The sequence below is a fragment of the Vanacampus margaritifer genome, chromosome 6, assembly GCF_051991255.1.
Source record: "Vanacampus margaritifer isolate UIUO_Vmar chromosome 6, RoL_Vmar_1.0, whole genome shotgun sequence".
NCBI classification, from domain to species: domain Eukaryota; kingdom Metazoa; phylum Chordata; class Actinopteri; order Syngnathiformes; family Syngnathidae; genus Vanacampus; species Vanacampus margaritifer.
Window position 1 is genome coordinate 29,075,546 of NC_135437.1, and position 19,203 is coordinate 29,094,748.

At 42.8% G+C, this 19,203-nt stretch overlaps 1 protein-coding gene across 1 annotated transcript in view; it reads right to left on the bottom strand.

The window, feature by feature from the left end:
- Window positions 1–17,298, bottom strand: part of LOC144053397 (filamin-C-like) — a 39,871-nt gene extending 22,573 nt beyond the window's left edge. Inside the window, exons 1-15 of the mRNA XM_077567808.1 lie at window positions 16,329–17,298; window positions 8,833–9,081; window positions 5,272–5,369; window positions 4,053–4,203; window positions 3,753–3,871; window positions 3,587–3,664; window positions 3,329–3,491; window positions 2,956–3,156; window positions 2,054–2,191; window positions 1,793–1,919; window positions 1,569–1,705; window positions 1,191–1,384; window positions 1,007–1,120; window positions 655–798; window positions 81–204 (exon numbers count right to left, since the gene is read on the bottom strand). Coding sequence (XP_077423934.1) covers window positions 81–204; window positions 655–798; window positions 1,007–1,120; window positions 1,191–1,384; window positions 1,569–1,705; window positions 1,793–1,919; window positions 2,054–2,191; window positions 2,956–3,156; window positions 3,329–3,491; window positions 3,587–3,664; window positions 3,753–3,871; window positions 4,053–4,203; window positions 5,272–5,369; window positions 8,833–9,081; window positions 16,329–16,695 — 2,404 coding nt within the window. The 5' untranslated portion in view covers window positions 16,696–17,298. The remainder of the gene's footprint in view (window positions 1–80; window positions 205–654; window positions 799–1,006; window positions 1,121–1,190; window positions 1,385–1,568; window positions 1,706–1,792; window positions 1,920–2,053; window positions 2,192–2,955; window positions 3,157–3,328; window positions 3,492–3,586; window positions 3,665–3,752; window positions 3,872–4,052; window positions 4,204–5,271; window positions 5,370–8,832; window positions 9,082–16,328) is intronic.
- Between the last annotated feature and the right edge of the window lie 1,905 nt (window positions 17,299–19,203).

Sequence of the window (19,203 nt, forward strand, 5' to 3'; positions counted from 1 at the left end):
ATTCACAAGTCTCCTTTCCTGGGGATTGGCCTGGACTGTCAAGTGTTTTTATAAGCATCATTTCCCTCCTGCGTGCTCACCTTGACCAGCCTCGCTGCAGTCCACAGTGAAGTATGTGGGCTCGTTAGCCTTGAGGCCCGTCTTCTCCACTCCAGGCCCGTAGACCTTGACCCGGTCTGGATGACAACCTTCTCCGACCAGCACCTAATGAATTCACAGTATACTTGAGCCGCCCCGAAGTGCTTGGTTGGCTGTTTATTTGCATTTTCACTGTGATAATGTTGCCGATATCTGTTACACAATTTTGGCAAGGCAAAACTGAATTACAGATATCTTGAGTAAAAATTCCAATTATTCCAATTCTACTAGATTAATATCTCCAATGTTGATTCCAGACAGTCAAACATAGCTTTTAAATCCTGGAACCTCTTTCCACGAAAGTGTAAGCAATCACCAAAGGCACCATTAATAAACAAACCCTCACATCTAATTTGTATAAGGTGGAGTGGTTGAAAAAAAACAAACATTATGATGAAGCCACTAACATTGACTTTGACTTAGAATTGCCGCTTGAGGGATAAATGAAGTTTGAATGTAAAATTCTGAAAGATGATGTTGAGTGTGTCCGAGTGCAGCTGTCCGCATGCGTCTTACCCTGAAGGGACTGTTGGGCACGTTTACGCCACTCCAGGCGATGATGATGGTGTGTTTGATGGGCTTGGTAGGAGTGTACGTGCACAGATACGTGCCGTCACCCTTGTCGGCGATTTTAATGTTGATGGTGCAGCCTTCGGCATCCTAAGTGGATGCAAAACATGTCAACCCTTACAACCTGTCCACAGTAAATACGGTGGAATCTCCAACATCAAACACACTGCAAAGTCCAATGGCCTGCGCCTTTTGAAATTTTACCAGCATTCCCCCAAAAAAAGACCGTCTCCTACTTTGGAGGTTCCAATGTGTAATGTTTCAGTGAATCTGAGAAGAAAACATGGCTCCCCCATACCTGAGCATAGATGGTGAGCGGACCCTTCCCTGCCATGCGGGCATCAATGGTGAATTCAGTTGGTTTGTTCACAGTCACGCCGGTTGGCTGCAGGCCCGGCCCAAAAGCTTTCACCTGAATAGTTTCACGTATTTGTTAATACCCCCAAAATGTGTCATCATGCCTTCGTCATGGTAGTAGTTACCTTCTCGGGGAAGGTGTCATTGGCAGCGGGCAGGATGTGAGCCATGAAGGGGCTGTCCTTGATGTCCTCGTCGTCGCAAATGACATGGACGGCGTAGTCGCCGGGTTCCGTGGGCCAATAGCGGACGTCGCAGGAGCCGTCGCCCTTGTCGTCACACTCAATCTTAGCCTGGGAGGGGCCTTCGATGGAGAAGCCTTCGCAACAATAGAAGGAATACGTTCAAATAGCAGATCCATACACCTGTCAACCCCCACTAGATTGCTGTTGACAGTTTACAATTATTTGTAGGTGCGTTTGGAACATACACTATTCCCCGCAATAAACGGGGGTGGGGTGAAAATGTAAAGATTGCCGTTTTGATGGTGATCCGTGACTTACCCAGAGTCCCAACATCTGTGCCTATGGCTTCTACCACAAAGTCAGCAGATTTTCCCACCATGCCTGTCTTTAGACCAGGACCCCAGGCCCTCACCTTCTGGAAACCTGCCTCAGGTCCCACTTCCACTTCAAACGGGCTGCGGACATTAACGATAGAAGAGCGTTCACAATATTATCTTGGTTGCATTCTTTATGATTACCGGAATGCAGCAATTGGCTCTTACCTGCGTGGTATGGGCTGGCCTCCCCAGGTGATGCTGACAGTATATTTACCCGGCTTGAGGGGGTAATACTCACATTCATAAACGCCGTTTCCGGCATCTCGCACGTTCACTTGCTCCTGTGCACCAGCTGGTAGAAACAATGCGATATGGATTCTCATCAAAACCACATATATTTCTATGTATATATGTATTTTGTCCGCCAGGATAGTGAGAACTAATCCGGAAAGGGAAGAGTGAAGATGAGAAGGCTGTCTGACTCACTAGGTCCTTTGACCGAGACGTTCAATGTTCCACTGCCGGCTCCCTTGGTGAAAACTTTGAAGTCTGCAACCTCCTTTACTCTCACGCCCTTAGGCTGAAGGCCTCTCCCTGTAGCTCTACAGGCATTGGGATTGACGGCTGAAAGGAATACCAACAAGTATTCGTTTAAAAAATATTTTCTAATCTGGAGAAGCCTGCAGTTGGCAGCAGCGTTAGTAGCAGAATATTCAACTGGAATTCCTTACAGATTGACTGAAAAGACCTGGAAATGATTGCGATTACATAAACAGACACTCGAAAGACATAACGAGCAACAGTGTGACAACCGTTCAGTGCGTCAAACAAAAACATTTGCAGCCTCTGACAGAGTGCCGGCAGATGCAAATGTGTGCGCTAAAAGCAAACGGCAAGCGAAAGTTGAACCAAGTAGATGAAAATGCAAAACAGGGGACAGTTGGATACTGCACTCTGTTTGAAACTAAACTGTCAAGCTGGCAGCCCCGCAAGAAGTTGGACCAAGCACTACACTGCACCGTGCAACCCCGCCATTGTGAAAGCGTCCTAGGGCGTGGCACAGAGAGCAATTTATTTTTTGGGGGGGATAGCTGGGCACTGAGCGGGAGGCTCATCCCAATGGGATATACTAACTTGGGCGGGCAGGTTTTTTGGGTGGGGGCCCCTTTGTTCCAGGAGGAGTAAGCACTGACTGAGGGATTATCTGCAATGGAGCTCCCATGGGAGGAGCAACAGGAGGTGCTAAAAATGACAGATAAAAAAGGGTTATGTTCTAAAGTTGGAGACTGCATCCTAGGGAAATGAAACCGTGACGAATGGATCTTCCGGACTTTACCGGCACGCAAAGACATCCCACTGTCACCAAGAAATTGTAACACATAGCTCACCTTCTGCAATGTTGACATGGAACGGGCTCTTTGGGATCTCATGGCCTCCAAACAGCACATGGATGGCGTGAGGGCCCTCAATCACCGGCCGATAAGTGCATCGGAACACACTGTCGCCCTTGTTCTCCAGAATGATCTCCACTGTGTCGTTTTTGCCCTGAGGATCAACAATAACCACGCTGATGTCGCCGTTGCCGGCACCTGGTTGACGGGAAGAAAGATTAGTCAGCAGTGGCCTGAGCAGTCACAGTCGTTTGTTGTCAGTGTTCAATAGACGGGTGGATGGATTTGTTCCTCTCCATTAACCCTTGAGGATTTTATTCCTCAGGTTTTTGTTCCCATGTCAGCAAACAGTTGGATTTGGCATTCTTACCGGCTGTGTAAATGTCAAAGTAGGTGGGTTTGTTGGCCACGTTCCCAGTGCGCTCCAGACCGGGTCCCCTGGCGTGGACTTTACTGGGGTCGCCCATGTCCTTTGCCACAGTCACTGCATAAGGGCTCTTGTCGATGTCCTGGCCTGCAAATAACACCTTCACCTGAAGGCCAAGAGGAGAGAATAGCATACAATTTTAACAAACTTGTTCCTAAAAGGATTTCTCAAATGTACGACATAATGGCTGCTTTGTCTAACCTTGTGGAGACCCTCAACTTTAGGAACATAAGTGACAGTGTAGGTCCTGTTTTTGTCCTTGTTGGGTTTCACTTTAGCCTGCAGAAAATGGACAAAAACATGAGAGGGGTTCATGGCAAAATATCCTGGCTTTGTTATGCACCCACTTTGGGGATACCGAACTAACCTCTTCTTTGTGTCCCTCGGGATCCTCCACATAGACCAAGACTTCGCCGCTGCCGGCTTCCAGAGTCTCCACAGTGAAAATAGCAGGGTGAAGCACCTTGTTGCCGTGGGGCTCAATACCTGCGAGGGAAACAAAAGCACCATTCACACATCTTGTTTCACAGCGGGAATGCTCACAAAGGGAGTCCTGTCGCGACCCACAGCACCGTATCGATGTCAGGCACAAAGTGAGTCGATGTTTGATAGGAAACTCTGAGAACTGGTCGTTATGCATGCACTGCTCTCGTCGTGGGCGACCCACCTGGTCCGTAGGCTTTGGCCTTGTGAGGGAAAAGCTGTTTGGGTGTGAGAGGTGCTCCTGGCTTGAGTTTGGCTTTGGGGAACTGCGACAGGTAGGTCATCACTGAGTGCTCATCCACATCTGGATCCACTATCTCTTCAGGTGCGATCACCTTAAGCAAACACATTAAAACATTTGATTAGAAAATTGGGACAGTACATTTCAGCAAAGTTACATTTGGAGCAAGTGGTGGCTGACCTGTCTCTCATAATCAAGGCGCAATGGGATTTTACAGAAAATAAACAGATCCATTAGCACCACTACGGACTCTTCTCATAATTCTAGCACTTTGTTGTCAGTCAAAGTGATGACCTGAGCTGGTTATATTTAACCCCGGTCCTGCAGGGTTAAGGATTGTTGCCTTCCATAAGCCAGCCAGGGGGATTTATACTTAGCCGGACCTCTCCCACATCTCCTTAACACCAGCGTACTGGAATCCAGTCCCCTGAGCCATCAGGACCATGACATCCACCCTCTCGCTATCTGGCCAACGCTTATCCTTGTTGTGGCGATTAGCTAGTGTGCAACTAAACAACCTGCGCAGCGAGCCGTAGAACAGCAGGGGTCATTAAAAAGGAATGGAATGGAAGAATGCAACCTTGCTCTGATTACATCGTTATTCCGAGGGACACAGATTAGATCTTTGTTTCAGAGGCTGGCTCAGGAGGTGTTTAAAGGTCTCTAAAAGCACCAAAATAAAACTCCTAGACACTGTAACGTCTTTGAAGCCTCCATAAAGCATTCTCGGCTTGTAAAAACTTTCATTTTAAACTGAGCCCTGCTTTACACACTTTTGGGATAATTGGTCTTCCTATTTTTCTACCTACAGTGTGCAGAAATCGTGTGCCACTACAGTGCCTTGTTTGTTTTATCCCACCTTCCCACATGGTCTGGCTTTGCTCTGTAGAGTTTCTTTGCTATATTGCAGTTCATCGTTAATGGTTCCACTGTATTGTAGACAGTAATTTGCAAAAGGGTTGTTTGATTTCTGGTACATTTAGGTACATTATTTCCTTTTTAAGAATGAAACCTTGTTTTTGATGAACACTTGTACCTAATATTCTTGCCGTACTTTAATGCCAGTCATTATGGTGTAAACTTTTGGAGAAGCTCTGCCTTGGCAAGCCTCACCCGCCCCTCGTAGCCAACTTAAATGAGACCGATCCATCATGCATCTTACCTGAGGTACACCCAGCCAATCATCCGCCTGCTGCATGGCTTCTCTGGCATTCTCCACGGGCTGGTTGGGATCCCACTCGGCCCAATCAGGACACAAACCTAGCCAAATGCAAACAAGCCATTAGACGAGCGCGCTGCGCGGATATCTGCAGGCTGGCTTCCGCCGCAGTTGCCATAATGAGGCCCCACTTGGGCTGTCGCTGCTATCGCTACGACACCTCCAGCTACAAGGTCCCATGACCTTACCGGGGGCTGCGACAATGACGCCGTCTCCTGGCTCTTCAAGACAAACAAGCGCGACAGGCGCGCTAAGGCTAGCGCGCCCTGGGCAGCTAATAGCTAAATTGGATTAGTGTTGATGACTGAGAGGGCCTTTCGCTTCAAGGCCAACGCAACCTCACAATGCTGTAATCCAATTATTAGAGGCAGGAGCGTAGGTAGGTAGATATGGCTAGCTAACCAGCTAGCTAAATAGCTAGCTCTCTACCCGTGGCGATAGACAGATTTGTCTACTTCATACATTTTACCCAATGGGTTGTTACTTCTGATTTTGGCAGAAAATCTGTACCAAAATTGCAATTTTGTGTGCTTATTACAGATATTTTTTCACCAAATCCCTTCTTGTTGCTAGCTCGCTACAGAACTAGCTAACTCGATGGATAGATATAGATCGCCGTCTATGACACCACTGTACGAACAAAAGCAAAGAGCAGCATTAAAGAAGGACTGAAATAAATTTTAATCCTATCCAAACAAGAAAAAATTGTATTAGTAGTGAAATTATGTCACAAGAATATATATATATATATATATATAATATATATATATATATAATAACATTGATATGTATGGTGTTGATATGCATAATAGTTTGATTTCACATCAAAACTTGAGAGAAATTCAATGATGACATACGACTTAGTTGAGTGGCCAGGCTGTGCAGAAGCCATTGTCAAAGCACAGAGTTGGTGTAATTGTCTAAAAACCCACTGGGTGCACTAAGACAGGTCGACACCAGCCTTTTTATTTGCAATATTGATTTCATCTCAGCGCGGGACGATTTAAGATGTTCTTCGCAGTGGCGTGTGAACGTAAAGCAGAGCTGCCTGGTGTGGTCTCTGGGCCACGGCGAGAACGTGAGGCTGATGAAACAACGCAACCTTGTATGGGCAGCATTGCAACACTGAAAGATGCGTCTCCTCGCACCCCGGGTAAACACACTCAAACAAGGCCTTGCGCTCGCATCTGCTTATCGCAGGGGGAATCTCAGTGTTCATTGAGGGGGGGGCGGGAGGGGGGGGGCTGTCAATGGCAGAGGTGGTCAAAGTACTCACACTGTTATGATAGAATGGATTCAGAAGTCTGTTAATACACTGCACAGCTTTCAAGATAATTGCTGAAAGGGTGCAATGCTTTCATGTTCACCATTTCAGTTTTCCTGACTTTTTGGGGGTGTGGCTAAAATGTATGATGAGTCGCCCCTCCCCCACTAATTAGAACTTGAAAGCCTTTGCTCACAATTGATACATGCTAGTTAGCTAGCTATGTCTTCACTCCGAAAGGACGGTTTTTTTTCGGAGAGTTCACAGTCGTAGCATCTTTAGAGTGCCTCGCTTTCTAACGTGAGTGTGCGCATGTCACAGAGAAAATGCATAAAGGCGGCTTTGATGCAGCCTCTGAACGGAAGAGAATGCTTCAAGCAATGGTAGTTATTACAAAAACGGCCAGCAGGTGGCAGCAGAGTATAAGAGATCAACCAGGGGCCATGTTGCAACAAGCTCTTTTCCCCACTATTTTCATCAGAAATGCGAATAATGATGAAACTTAGCTATATTCTAATGCTAATTGCTGTAAAACGCAAACAGATACACATTTTCCTGATGAAAGAAGAGACTCTAATCTTTCTTTTGGTGTAGGTTCTATGTTTTTATAGCAATAGAACACAATATTCTGTCTGCCTTGCAAAATCAATCAAAATCCAGTAAAACAGCTGGGAGCAAAGGGGGTTGCTTCAGTGAAAATGGCTGTGAGTGAATGAGTAAAGTACACAAACAATGTATTTGGGTTTGATGACCTCCCACCATCGGTCGCTGGCAGTGACTCAGAACTGTGGACGTGCGGTTCAGGGCCCTGTTACTTGTACGCTCCTCTCTGTGACATATCACTCTGTTTTGTTTTGTTTGTCTGCCCGGCCAAGCCTCCCCCTTCCCCGGAGGAGGAGGAATGGTGGCCAAATTTGGGGGTGTAGTCGTAGCAGCAAAGGCAGAGCGAGAGCGAGAGCGAGAGACTTCGAACCCGGGGCCTCAGGACGGATGACAGCTTCAGTCAATGCGGAACAGCTGGCTGAGACGTCACCTTGCCATGAGTGACCCTCTCACACGACGGATGACACGGGCTGACGTCCGTCCGTGTGTGCGTGCGTGCGTGCGTGTGTGTGATACCGAGGAGGTGGATTCTCTCTGGAAGGTGTTAACGTTTCTAATGCACTGATGGACTGCGTGCTCGGCCTCGCCTCCTTAGCAACCGAGGAAAACGAAAACGGACACCGCAAACACCAACAGAATGTTAGCTACTGTGAAGCGCCGTTTATTTGAGGCGATGCGTTCGGCTGAATAAAGCAAACGTGGATGTTTTTGGAGTGTGGGAGGAAGCCAGATAGAACATGCGAACTCCACACAGGAAGGCTGAAGTCAAAATTCGAACCCAGAACGACAAAAGTGTAAGGTACACATGCTAACCACTAGTCCACTAGCCTTATCTTTAAACCAGGCGTGTCAGGCGATTAAAATTTGTAATCGTAATTAATCGCATGACTTCAATAGTTAACTCATGATTTTTATATGTCTTCTAAATGTACAGTCCAAAAATTTTTTTCTATTTTTTCATACTCTTGTTAACATAAAAGTGGGTAAAAAAATATTAAATAGAAATATGGCTGCATCTTTTAGCCATTGATACAGTAATTTCATAATAATTCATAAAATTAAGATAAGATTAAAAAGATAGACTGTACTGTAAAAAAACGTATGTGATATTGATTTGTGTTGAGGTCATATTTCTGCCACTAGATGGCATAGTTCATCTATCTAAGAGCTACCTAACCTTTCAAATAAAGTAACTTGTGATATTCTAGCCATTTTTAAAATTATAAAATACAACTTGACCTCAAATATGTTGCATTTTAATTCAATTTATTACTGCAAGATTTTGCTGCGTTGCGACAGACTTTCCAAGTAAGCGGCGGTCATTGAGCCCGCGTTAAAAAAAATTAGTGGAACTTGAAATGAACTCAAAATGAACGCACTAATTTTGGCGCGCCTAATCTAAACCGCGAGTATCATCTCGAGGAGAAAAAAAATATCACAAGTGCTTCATGAAGCTTCATTTTCCCATCACTACTTCCAACACAAAGCAAAAAAAATGGACCAAACGACGACTCAGGCGCTCGGAAGTTGGTGTCATCGTAAATTCTTGTCATTTCATATGGAGAGTTCCTGACTTTGAAAAATCATGTGACATTGCAAGGACGCGCGCAGTCGGTGAATTTGTCCCGGCGTCTCACCTGGAGCGCAGTTGTCCACCAAAGCTCCCAGGGCTTTTCCGTCCCTCCAGTCGCGGTTGAAGTTGTTGATGGGCAGCTGCGGCACTTTGTTTTGGATCCAACCCAGCAGACGCTGCTTGGGCGTCATCTTCTTGGCCTCCTCGTCGTCCTCGTCGTCCCACATGGGCATGGAGATCGAGTAGTGCAGGATGAGAGTCCAGATGAGGCCCAGGATCAGCTTGAGGTTGCCGTCAACGATGGCTTTGCTGTCTGTGGGGAGACGACGCAGCACTTCAAACATTCTGCGGTTTTTGCCGTTTCTCACTTTCGCTACGGGTGAACAATTATTCACACGCTGTACTTAAGTAGAAGATATTTGTATGAGAAAATACTCTGCTTAAAAGTAGTACTAAAGACAAACGAAACGTGGACATGGATGTGGACGTCCTTAGAATGATTTTTCAGACACATACCAGGGCTCTTTGGGTTCTGATGGTCCCGACATAACAAATAAGAAAAATGTGACGAATTTTAGACCAAAATAGGCCACAAATCGGACAAAAAATTAGTTTGGGGGATGTAAAAATTATGACAAACAATACACAAATCTGGCAAAAAATTTGGCAAATTACCAAAAAATGGGGGGGGGGGGGGGTTGTATGGCAGACAAAACTTGTACCCAAAAAAATAATAAATTTGACAACGGAAAATGCAAAAATCTGGCAAAAACAACAATTTATACCAAAAACAAAACATGGCAAATTCAGGAAAAAATGCACTTTATAACAGATTTTTGGAAAGTGGGGACTTCAACTGTCGTATGTTACTTTTAAAAATGAATCATTGTAATCTATGTAAAGACACTAATCATGTTAATGAGTTCTCACAAATAATTATGAAACAGATAAATATCAATAGGCTGCAGCACCCCTGCGACCCTTGTGAGGAAAAGCGGTCAAGAAAATGGATGGATGGATGGATGGATATAAATTATAAATCTCTGCCGGTGTTCACGTTTTCATATGATCATTTCTACAAGTTTCCTAGAAAATCACCATGTTTCAACACTGGTGAGCTTATGTGGTCCAAGGGAGCAACCTGGTGACCAATGCTCTGCGTTATGATTGTAATATAATACTTTAGAAAAACATACACTAATGGCATAATTAAATAGAAATAGTTTTTGTGACACTTTTTTTTCTGGAATTCAATGGACGTTGTGCCGCTCCTTATGGATGTAGATGGAGGCAGTCGTCAAAACTCAGCAGTCGTTCAAACTCAGCAGTCATATTGGCCGTTCTTCGCAGAGGATAAAGACTATACACCAGTGAGTACTGTTATTGGATCCGTCTAATATCTGTTGCTTAACTCTTTGACTGCCAGACGTTTTCAGAAACGGGATGTCGCCAGTGCCAGCCGATTTAAGCATTTTTGACTGATCTTTCAAGGTCCACAGGAAATTACGTGTTTGGACTATGGAAACACACATACTACCAAATGAAAGATTGGACTCTCATCTTTCATCAGAAAAAAAAGTTTGTTTCTACCTTATTCTGTTTTTCAGTAATCAACAATAGAAAATGGTTAGTTTCACCTCTGTTTTGAAAAAACGTCTTTTAACGTCTTTGGCACTCCTCCATAGGATTTTACTAAACGTTATTTAACGTTTTTGGCAGTCAAAGAGTTAAAGAGTTCTAATGGATGCCTCGTAAACTGGGTTGTAGTGTTTTCTATAATATGCAAGCAATAGAATTAAGCGAGCGGACTTGAAGACTGAGCCGTGCATTTCTTTAAAATGCAGATTGTGCCAGAAAAGTACATTCTCAATGAAAGCGGCCGAAAAAACACTCCTTTCCTATTTGTAGCCGGTGACTTGCCACCTCGGCTTTTCACCCAGCGAGGACTTAAGACCAGATTTAAGAGCTACGCCGGGCATGTTTTATCAATGTTGGAGCGCAGAGCTGAGCCGGCTATTCTGAGTAGGAATATAAACAACCGTGATTGACTGCCGAGGGGACGGCGATCGAATGCGTCTCCGGCGCCCCCACCCGCCCCTCCCGCCCGAGCGCCTTTCTTCCAGACAGCTGCCTGGCAGCCGAGCCCCAACAATCCGTCATGTGCTCACAATGCTCCGCTGAAGAGCGTGACAGCTGAGGATACGTGCAAGTGGATCTCGCTCTGCATAAATACCGCTTGGATTTCAATTACCTCCCAAAGTGGTCGCGCCGGCCTGCGATAAATCAAAGACTTGGAGATCGGCCCGACGGACGGCAAAGTCGAGCACTTCATTTCCCAAAAGTTGCCTGGAGGGAAAGTTTGCCGAACGAGCCGCTTTAATTTAAAGATGCCATCGCTTAACCTCAAACGCGCGCGCTACACTTTTAATGCCGTCAGCAGTTTGTGGGCTGCTGATTACTTCCGCCCAGAAGCCCATGTTGGGCTTTTTTCTCTTTATTTTAGGTGGACTTTATAGAGGTACTTTTTGCTTTCCATCAATTGTTGACATTCATTATGTCACATTTCCCTTCAGTGAAGTGAATTAAATGTCGTCGTCCTCGGTTGATGGATGAGCACAACGTACGAGACTTGACTACCGTCTACAGACCAAAATGCCAAAACAATCAGAATGATTCCTGATTGTTTTGGCATTTTGTTATTTCAAGTTTGTTACACTTTTGCCATATTCTTTTCATATTCATATGTTTTGTTTTTGGTATAAATGTTGTTGTTTTTGCCAGACTTTTGCATTTTCTATTGTCAAATTTTCTACTTTTTTTGGTCCTTTTATTTTTGCCATATTTTTACATCCCAAAGTATATTTTTTGCGGTTTTGTTTTTGGTATAAATGTTTTTGTTTTTGCCAAATTTTTGCATTTTCCATTGTCAAATTTTGTGAGGGGAAAAAAAGTGTCAAATTTTTGCCCATTTTTTGTCATGACTTGCGTATTTTTATTTTTAATTTTTTTGCATATTTTTACATACAAAAACATGTTTTTTGTGTTTTTGTTTTTGGCATAAATTTTGTTGTTTTGCCAAATGTTTGCATTTTCCGCTGTCAAATTTTGTATTACTTTTTTGTCCAATTTTTGTACATTTTTTGTCATTATTTCATCCAAAAACTTATTTTCTGTCCGATTGTTGCCTGATTTTGTTCTCAAATTTGTCATATTTTTCTCACTTGTTATGTCGTGACGGTCATAATCCAAAAGAGTCCTTGTATGTGTCCGAAAAATCATCATCACCACTAAGGACGTCCACTTCTATAGCTCTCTGTGACTTGCAGTCTTTCCGTCGCAACCTGTGGATGACGCAACATTCAAGTCCAGACGAATTCGTTTTGAATTGTCCCGCCTTGGCAGAGATGTGCCGGCTTGTGCTTGATTAGTGAGTTGGTGAGTGAGCAGATGCTTCCTGTCAAGCCGGCCCCTCCCGAGCTCTTGTCGTGCGTGGCAGGCTAAAGGGCCGATGTGTCACACTTTGAGTGGCACAGTCAGGTGCGGCAAAAGTGGCCCAGCGTGCGTCTGGCGTTGGCGAGCCAACTGCGAGCACAAAGAGACATCCGTCAAACGCGCGCCGACACACACGACGGGCACACGTGTGCAACCCGGCCTGCTTGCGGCTTTTTAGTGCCTCTGACAGAATGCGCGTGGATGTGCAGGCTGTCGGCCCCAACAATTCGGTGACTTTTAGCATCCGCAAGGCTGAGCAGACTGCGCGTGTTTTTCCGACACACGTGAACGTGAGCTTTACCAAAGTTTGGAGCCGCACTGTGTGAAGCCTATCGAGCGCATAGCTGTTACAGTGACCTTTGCCCTCCTGCGATTAGCTTAACATGCGGCCTTTGATGTCAAGCCACTAAAGTCTCGGTCATGGTGGAAAATTCACACAAATGCAACCTAAATTCAAATTTTTATTATTATTTTTTTTTATCCAATCAGATGTATTTTTCTTCAACAAATCAGATTTCAAATTCATCCCCCACCTCACAACAAAACCTGGACAGTAGGAGCTAAACTTGAAACATGTTTGACTAGCCCACAAAAAAAATAAAAAATACAATAATGTCAGCATTTTTAACTCATTCACTGCCATTGACGGCTATAGACGTCAAAAATTCATTTGAACTATTTCTATTAGTTTTAATATTTTTTTCCAGTTTTGTTAACAAGGGTAAGAAAACCTAGGGGGGAAAAATATTGTACATTTAGACCAGATATTAAATTTGTGATTAATCGTGAGTTAACTATTGAAGTCATGCTATTTATTACAATTAAAAAATGTAATCGCCTGATGCCCTAATTTTTAATAATTTTTTCTTTTTTTTGAAAAAAAAAAAGATTATTAAAAATTAGGTTGTCAGGCGATTCAAAATTGTAATTGCCTGACGCCCTAATTTTTAATATTTATTTTTGTTGAAAAAAGATTATTAAAAATTAGGTTGTCAGTGAATAATTACAATCAAAACTTATAATCGCCTGATGCCCCAAATTAAATAAAAAAATAAAACATTTGGGGCATCAGGCAATTAAATTTTTTAAATTGTAATTAATCACATGACTTCAATAGTTAACTCACATTTAATCACAAATTTTATATCTGTTCTAAATGTACAATAAAAACTTTTTTCTAGGTTAACCAAAGTGGAAAAAATGTTAAACCAATTGAAATAGTTCAAATGAATTTTGGACGTCTAAAGCCGTCAATGGCAGTGAATGAGTTAAGTCCTCTGATTGGTTGATAAAAGTGACATTTGTTTACGCTAACTTGAACTAGCAAAACATGCCAGTAACGAGGATAACGTCATCATCTTTGCATCTTCTGATTGGTCGGCCAAAGCGGAACTTTTTAGAGCCAACTTGGACCAGCAAAACACATCAATAAAGACAGTAACAATGACATCAGTATTTTTCTGCCCTCTGATTGGTCGGTCTTCAACAAACAAAACAATTCTGCAGCGATCTGCATACAGTACATCGATGTGTTTAATAATAAGCATCTCTGATGAATATGATGTATTTTACTCAAATGTTTTGTTCTTGTCAAGTTGTTAAATACGGAAGCGTATTGCATTCACTGAAAAAAAAACTGTTTTTCACATTTTTTTTCAGGGAGCTTTGGGTTTTTTTTGGGGGGGGGGGTTGTTTTTGTGAATATTTTTTTTCGTTTTACTGATTTTTTTCTGTCATTAAAAAATATTCGGACAAAAAATATATATAAATAAAAACTCAGAAAAACAGAAAAAAATATTAGGAAAATTAGGGGATATATTTTTTTTTAAAAAAAACTGTTTTTTTTTAATACATTTTCCCATTTTTCTGAATAGTTGTTTTTCTGATAAATTATTCTTCATGTTTTTCTGAATACATTTTTTTCCCGTTTTTCTGAATATTTTTATGATAAATATTCACAAAAACAGAAGAAAAAAATACACAACAAAGCACCCCCCCAAAAATAGTAGAAACAGGAGTGGGTTTTTTTTTTTCAAGTGAATGCAATACACTTCTGTAGTTAAATGTACTTAGCAAAGTTATTTTTATTTTGTATGTAGTATTGATGTTTTGTATAATTGCAAGTCCCCACTCAAGGTTCCACCTGGTATGACCTGCACGACCCCACCAGGTGAAACATGACATTAGAACCAAAAGGTGAAAATATGTATGGGGCCAGCTGGCAAGTCTCCCTGACCCCTGACCTCTGGGAATGCATGCGCACCTGTTTGACCTGCCGCGACGCGCATAATCATCCTTGCGCTCGTCAGCAACGAGCTGGCGAATGTGCGGCTTTTTGACCAAGCAAAGCGTCAAGCGGGCTCGGGAGCGAAACACGAGTGCGCCGCTGCTGCTGCTGTCATTCTGACCTCAGTGACTCCTCAGCAGTTACATTTCTGATGACACATTGACCCCCCCCCCCTCAGCCCCCCCCCCCCTTTCCCTCAGTTATGTGACTGTCGATTACCTTTTATTCAATTATATCTCACACACCACAGATGCATATTTGTCAATGTGTTAATATGTGCTGATCGCCGCAAATGTGTTTTGCTCGCCAAATGGGACTGCTGAAGGACCTGGGCAGATTCCATCCGCATGGCAACAATAAAACTGAAATCCGATTGGACAAATACTCTCACACCAAATGTACCGGAAGCAGTTGCTGCCAAGAATAAAGAAGCCTACAAAATGCAGAGAATACACAGTTGTGAAAATCAATCTCCTTAGATTGTACGTTGTCGGAAATATCGGTATAGTAGAAGTCCATTTGTATAATAGTATAATTAACTCTAAAGTACTGACTAATTATTGGACTCAAAAGTAGTTGCTTGTACCCTTTCCACAGCCTGAAGGGCACAATTATGTTCCCTTGTCACCATTGATTTAAAAAAAATATATAATAATAATGATTTTATGCAATTTATGTCTCCGAAATTTGCTACGACAAGACTGTGAAAATGGCATTCTTTCTTGTAAGGTTTGAGATGTCCGCTGATTTTATGCCTTTAAATGTGGCTTCTGAAAGTCAAATCTTCACAATCCAAATGAGACCCAACGGAGAAAATGACCTTTTAGACATCTTCAAAGTGCCAGAAATGACCTCATTTAAACATATTTTCAATTCAGCAATGCAGTTTGAGAGCTTGGGCTGACTTTGAGCCAATCACAAGAAGGAGTCATCACCCTTGTCACCTGTGACAAAACGATTTCAGCCTCAGATTTGAGTCATTTGTGACTTTTGGTGCTGGCTTCTGCCTGAGCAACTTTTCAGGTGGGCTGTGCCAAGATTGCTCAAATAAATCCCACTATGAGTAAACTGGAGCACAAAAATGTTTTTGTGCGGTTGCTAGCTTCCTAAAATGACCAGATTGATAGACTGCACTCACATGCAGCTTGTTCCTGCAGTTGATACGCCGCAATTTGTAAGCTTTGGGGCAATATAATTGGGGTTAGTCTTCCTCTTCCACTAACACTTCCAATTCCATCACTTCAAACTTTATTTCCCATCTGTAGTGCTCTTCAAAGTTTCCCATGTTAAAAAAAAAAAAACGTCAGCGCTACCTTAAAGGGATGCTTGACTCATTGAGCCATTTTCAGCCGTAAAAAGTTCACATTTTGTTCAAAATTATTTTTGATAACTTCATTATTTTTTTATGTGCAATTAGTACCGTTAAAAACAAATGTTCTACTTGCTATCAACTGAAGATGACGTCACCTTTGTTGAGGAAGCAGGTAACGACCAATCACGGCTCAGTTTGCTGTTAAAACCCAGAAAACAGGTGAGCCGTGATTTGTCGTTACCTACTTCCTCAGCACAGGTGATGTCATCAAAGTGGATTTTTAATTAATTCCTCATGAAAAATAATGAAGTTATCAAATTAATTTTGGACAAAATGGCTCACTGAGTCAAGTATCCCTTTAATTGTGAAAGGCTCACTTAAAGGGTTTTGACCCGTTGCCGATTGCGTCGCCATTTGAGTCGACGAGCAACTTGGGATCTCCTCAAATGAGGCCCATCGGGACACTTACCGATGGACACCAGCTTGATGTGCTCCCGGTCCAGGAACTCCAACGCCACCGAGACGTTCTCCAGCTTCATCTGGCGGAAGTTGGGCCTGACGTGGTACTTGCGGTACATCTTCTTCTGGCTGAGGACTTCCAGCAGCCAGATGAGCTTCAGGCCGTCGCTGAAGTCGCGCTGCAGGTCGCTGATGGTCTTGTTGACGCACTTCAGGTGCTCGTTGCACCAGCGGGTGAAGGTGTTCTGCTGGATCTTCTTCCACGGCGCGTCCTCGGCCAGGTCCTTCTCCGTGGCCGGCATCTCCTCGTCCTCCTCGCCGCCACCGTCGGCGGCCTGGTAGTACTGCGGCTCCTCGCCGTAGTTGTTGCTCATCATGGCGGTCGATGGCTCTGGGTTCGGTCAAATGGCAAAGAGAGCAGCGTTGTCAGCAGCTTTGACGGATGTCCAAATTCCGCTTCCTCCTGGATTCAATTGGCACCTTCTTGTCAAGGTGGCTCCTGTGCAGTTTGGCCCCGGGAACAGCAAGCGCGCGGCCGTGGCTCGTCTGTCGACGTGTTGGACTTGAATGTCCGGACAGACAACTGCTGGCTTTATAAAGGGACACCCCCCCCGCCCCCCCGGACCGCGTCATTCCGGAGCCCTGCCATCATGCTCCATGCGCTCATCCAGAAGAGGTCCGGGGGCTCCGGCTCGGTTTACGGAGGCTGGGGAGGGGGTCGGGGCGGGGGGCCCTGATTGGTCAGAGCCCAGTCAAAGCATGCGGCTTATTTTTAGCCACTCCAATTTGGGAGACCCTGTGTGTGTGTGGTGTGTGCGTGTACGCTTGTGATTGTTGACAATGTGTGTCACTTCCCAGCACTCAAGAGGCCGAACAACCGAGCTAAGAAAAGAAAGTGAGAGAAGAAGGGAGAAAAAAAAGAAAGAAATACACATACAGTCAGTGGTCACTAAATTAGGTACACTTGCAGATCCAGTTTGAGGGTTGATAATTAAACTCATGTTGACGAATGTGGTTGTAGTTTGCAATGCGGTGAAGAAAAGTACCTCGACGTTACAAGATAAATTATGAGCTGTCACTTATGGAGGACCAAAACTGCCAAAATTTGAAATAAGGAAATAACTAAATAAAGAAAGATGAAAAGTGAAAATTATTTTTTTTATTCCAAAATGTATTACAAAAAATATATGTAAATCAAAATAAAAACAACAAAGTATATATATATATATATATATATATATATATATATATCCATAAAAATAAAAACCAAAAAAAAAGAAATGTCGAAATAAATATAAAAATAGAATTAAATAAAATACGCTGTGCTCTCACAGAGTCCAACCCAAGACACGCTTAGGACCGCCCCCTCATTTCAATAACATTTCATCCTGACAGCATGAAATAAATAAATGTGAGCGCACAGCGTTTTTATTTGTTGATTGATATTTAATTCTATTTATATATTTATTTTTGTATTCATTTCTAAATTTACTTTTATATTTTTTGTTGTCTATCTTAGGCGAAGATGCATTTTTTTTATTTTATATTTACTTTTTTTATATACTTTTATAGATATGTTTTTAATGTCGTTTTTTTTATTAATTTATGGATATGGTTGCTTTTATTTCCATTTATATTATTAATTTTTTTGTTTTTATTTTCACTTTCATTCATTTATTTATTTTTAATTTGGGCAGTTTTGGTCCTCCATAATCACTTGAATCACAAAATATAATCGTGACAAAGTTGAGACTTGATCAGGTGACCCTTTTATTCCAAATCCCAAATCGTGATCATGTAAAGTCGAGTATTCCGCTGAAAGAACACGAATGCACTGACACGGATTGTGATGAATGTTATTGTAATGTCGTTCATTGGCCGGCAGTGCAACACATTAAGAATGAAGTCACGCTGCTAATCCGTCACTTCTTTGTGAAATACTACAATGTGTTGACGATCAAATATGAACGGCAAATCTTTTCACAGTTTTCTGCTGCTTGTGTGAGCGGACAACAATATTGTGGTAATTATCTCCTTTTGTGTCTATTTATACTTTCAAATAAGCCAAACATTTCCCCGCAGCCGATCTATAAACGCTTGGCAGTAATGAAAGTGCTGAATAAAATTAATACGCAGGTTCATTTGAGGATGTGTGTGGGGGGGGGGGGGGGGGGGGCAATGTGGTCATATGGAAATGTGTTTTGTGTGCTGCAGGGTGATCGAAGGCTCCGTGTGGCGTCGTGACGACGTGCGCGTGACTGCATGCACATCTGGCAGGTAAGAATAAATATGAGGCGCCGCCGCTGGCTTGTCGACGGCGAAGGCCGCTGAATCGTTGCTCATGTTTGGGCACAGATTGAATTTTTAGCCTATTACCAAGTTAGTGGGTTTTATTTGAATAATTACATTAAATGGATCTATTCAACAACATGTGCATTAATAATAATGAATTGCATAAATATAATCATTTCAAGTAGAAGTTGGTCGAAGGTTTACTGTAATGTCAGCGCTCATTTCCGTAGCCCCGTCAATGTAGTTTCACATTATGTGTTAGCATTAAAGCTAGCAGACTTTTATTCAACGAAAATATATGGTTTGGTTGAACATTTTGGTGCTTAAAAATAATCTGCTTTATAGGTCAGTATGACAATTAAAAAAAAAAAAGAAGAAGCCCTGACCCAAACGGTTGTTTGAATCTTTTGGTTTCCTCAAAGTAACGTTACGTGATTCCATTTCTTGCCGTTAAAAGTGACAGCGGGCACTAAATGAATACTTTAAAAAGTGCATTTTTATCCGTTTAAATGTCCTTTTAAAGCATGTGGGAGGTGTAAAAAAATAAAATAATAATAATGTTTTTATTTTTCACCTATGGCAGAAATCGGCTG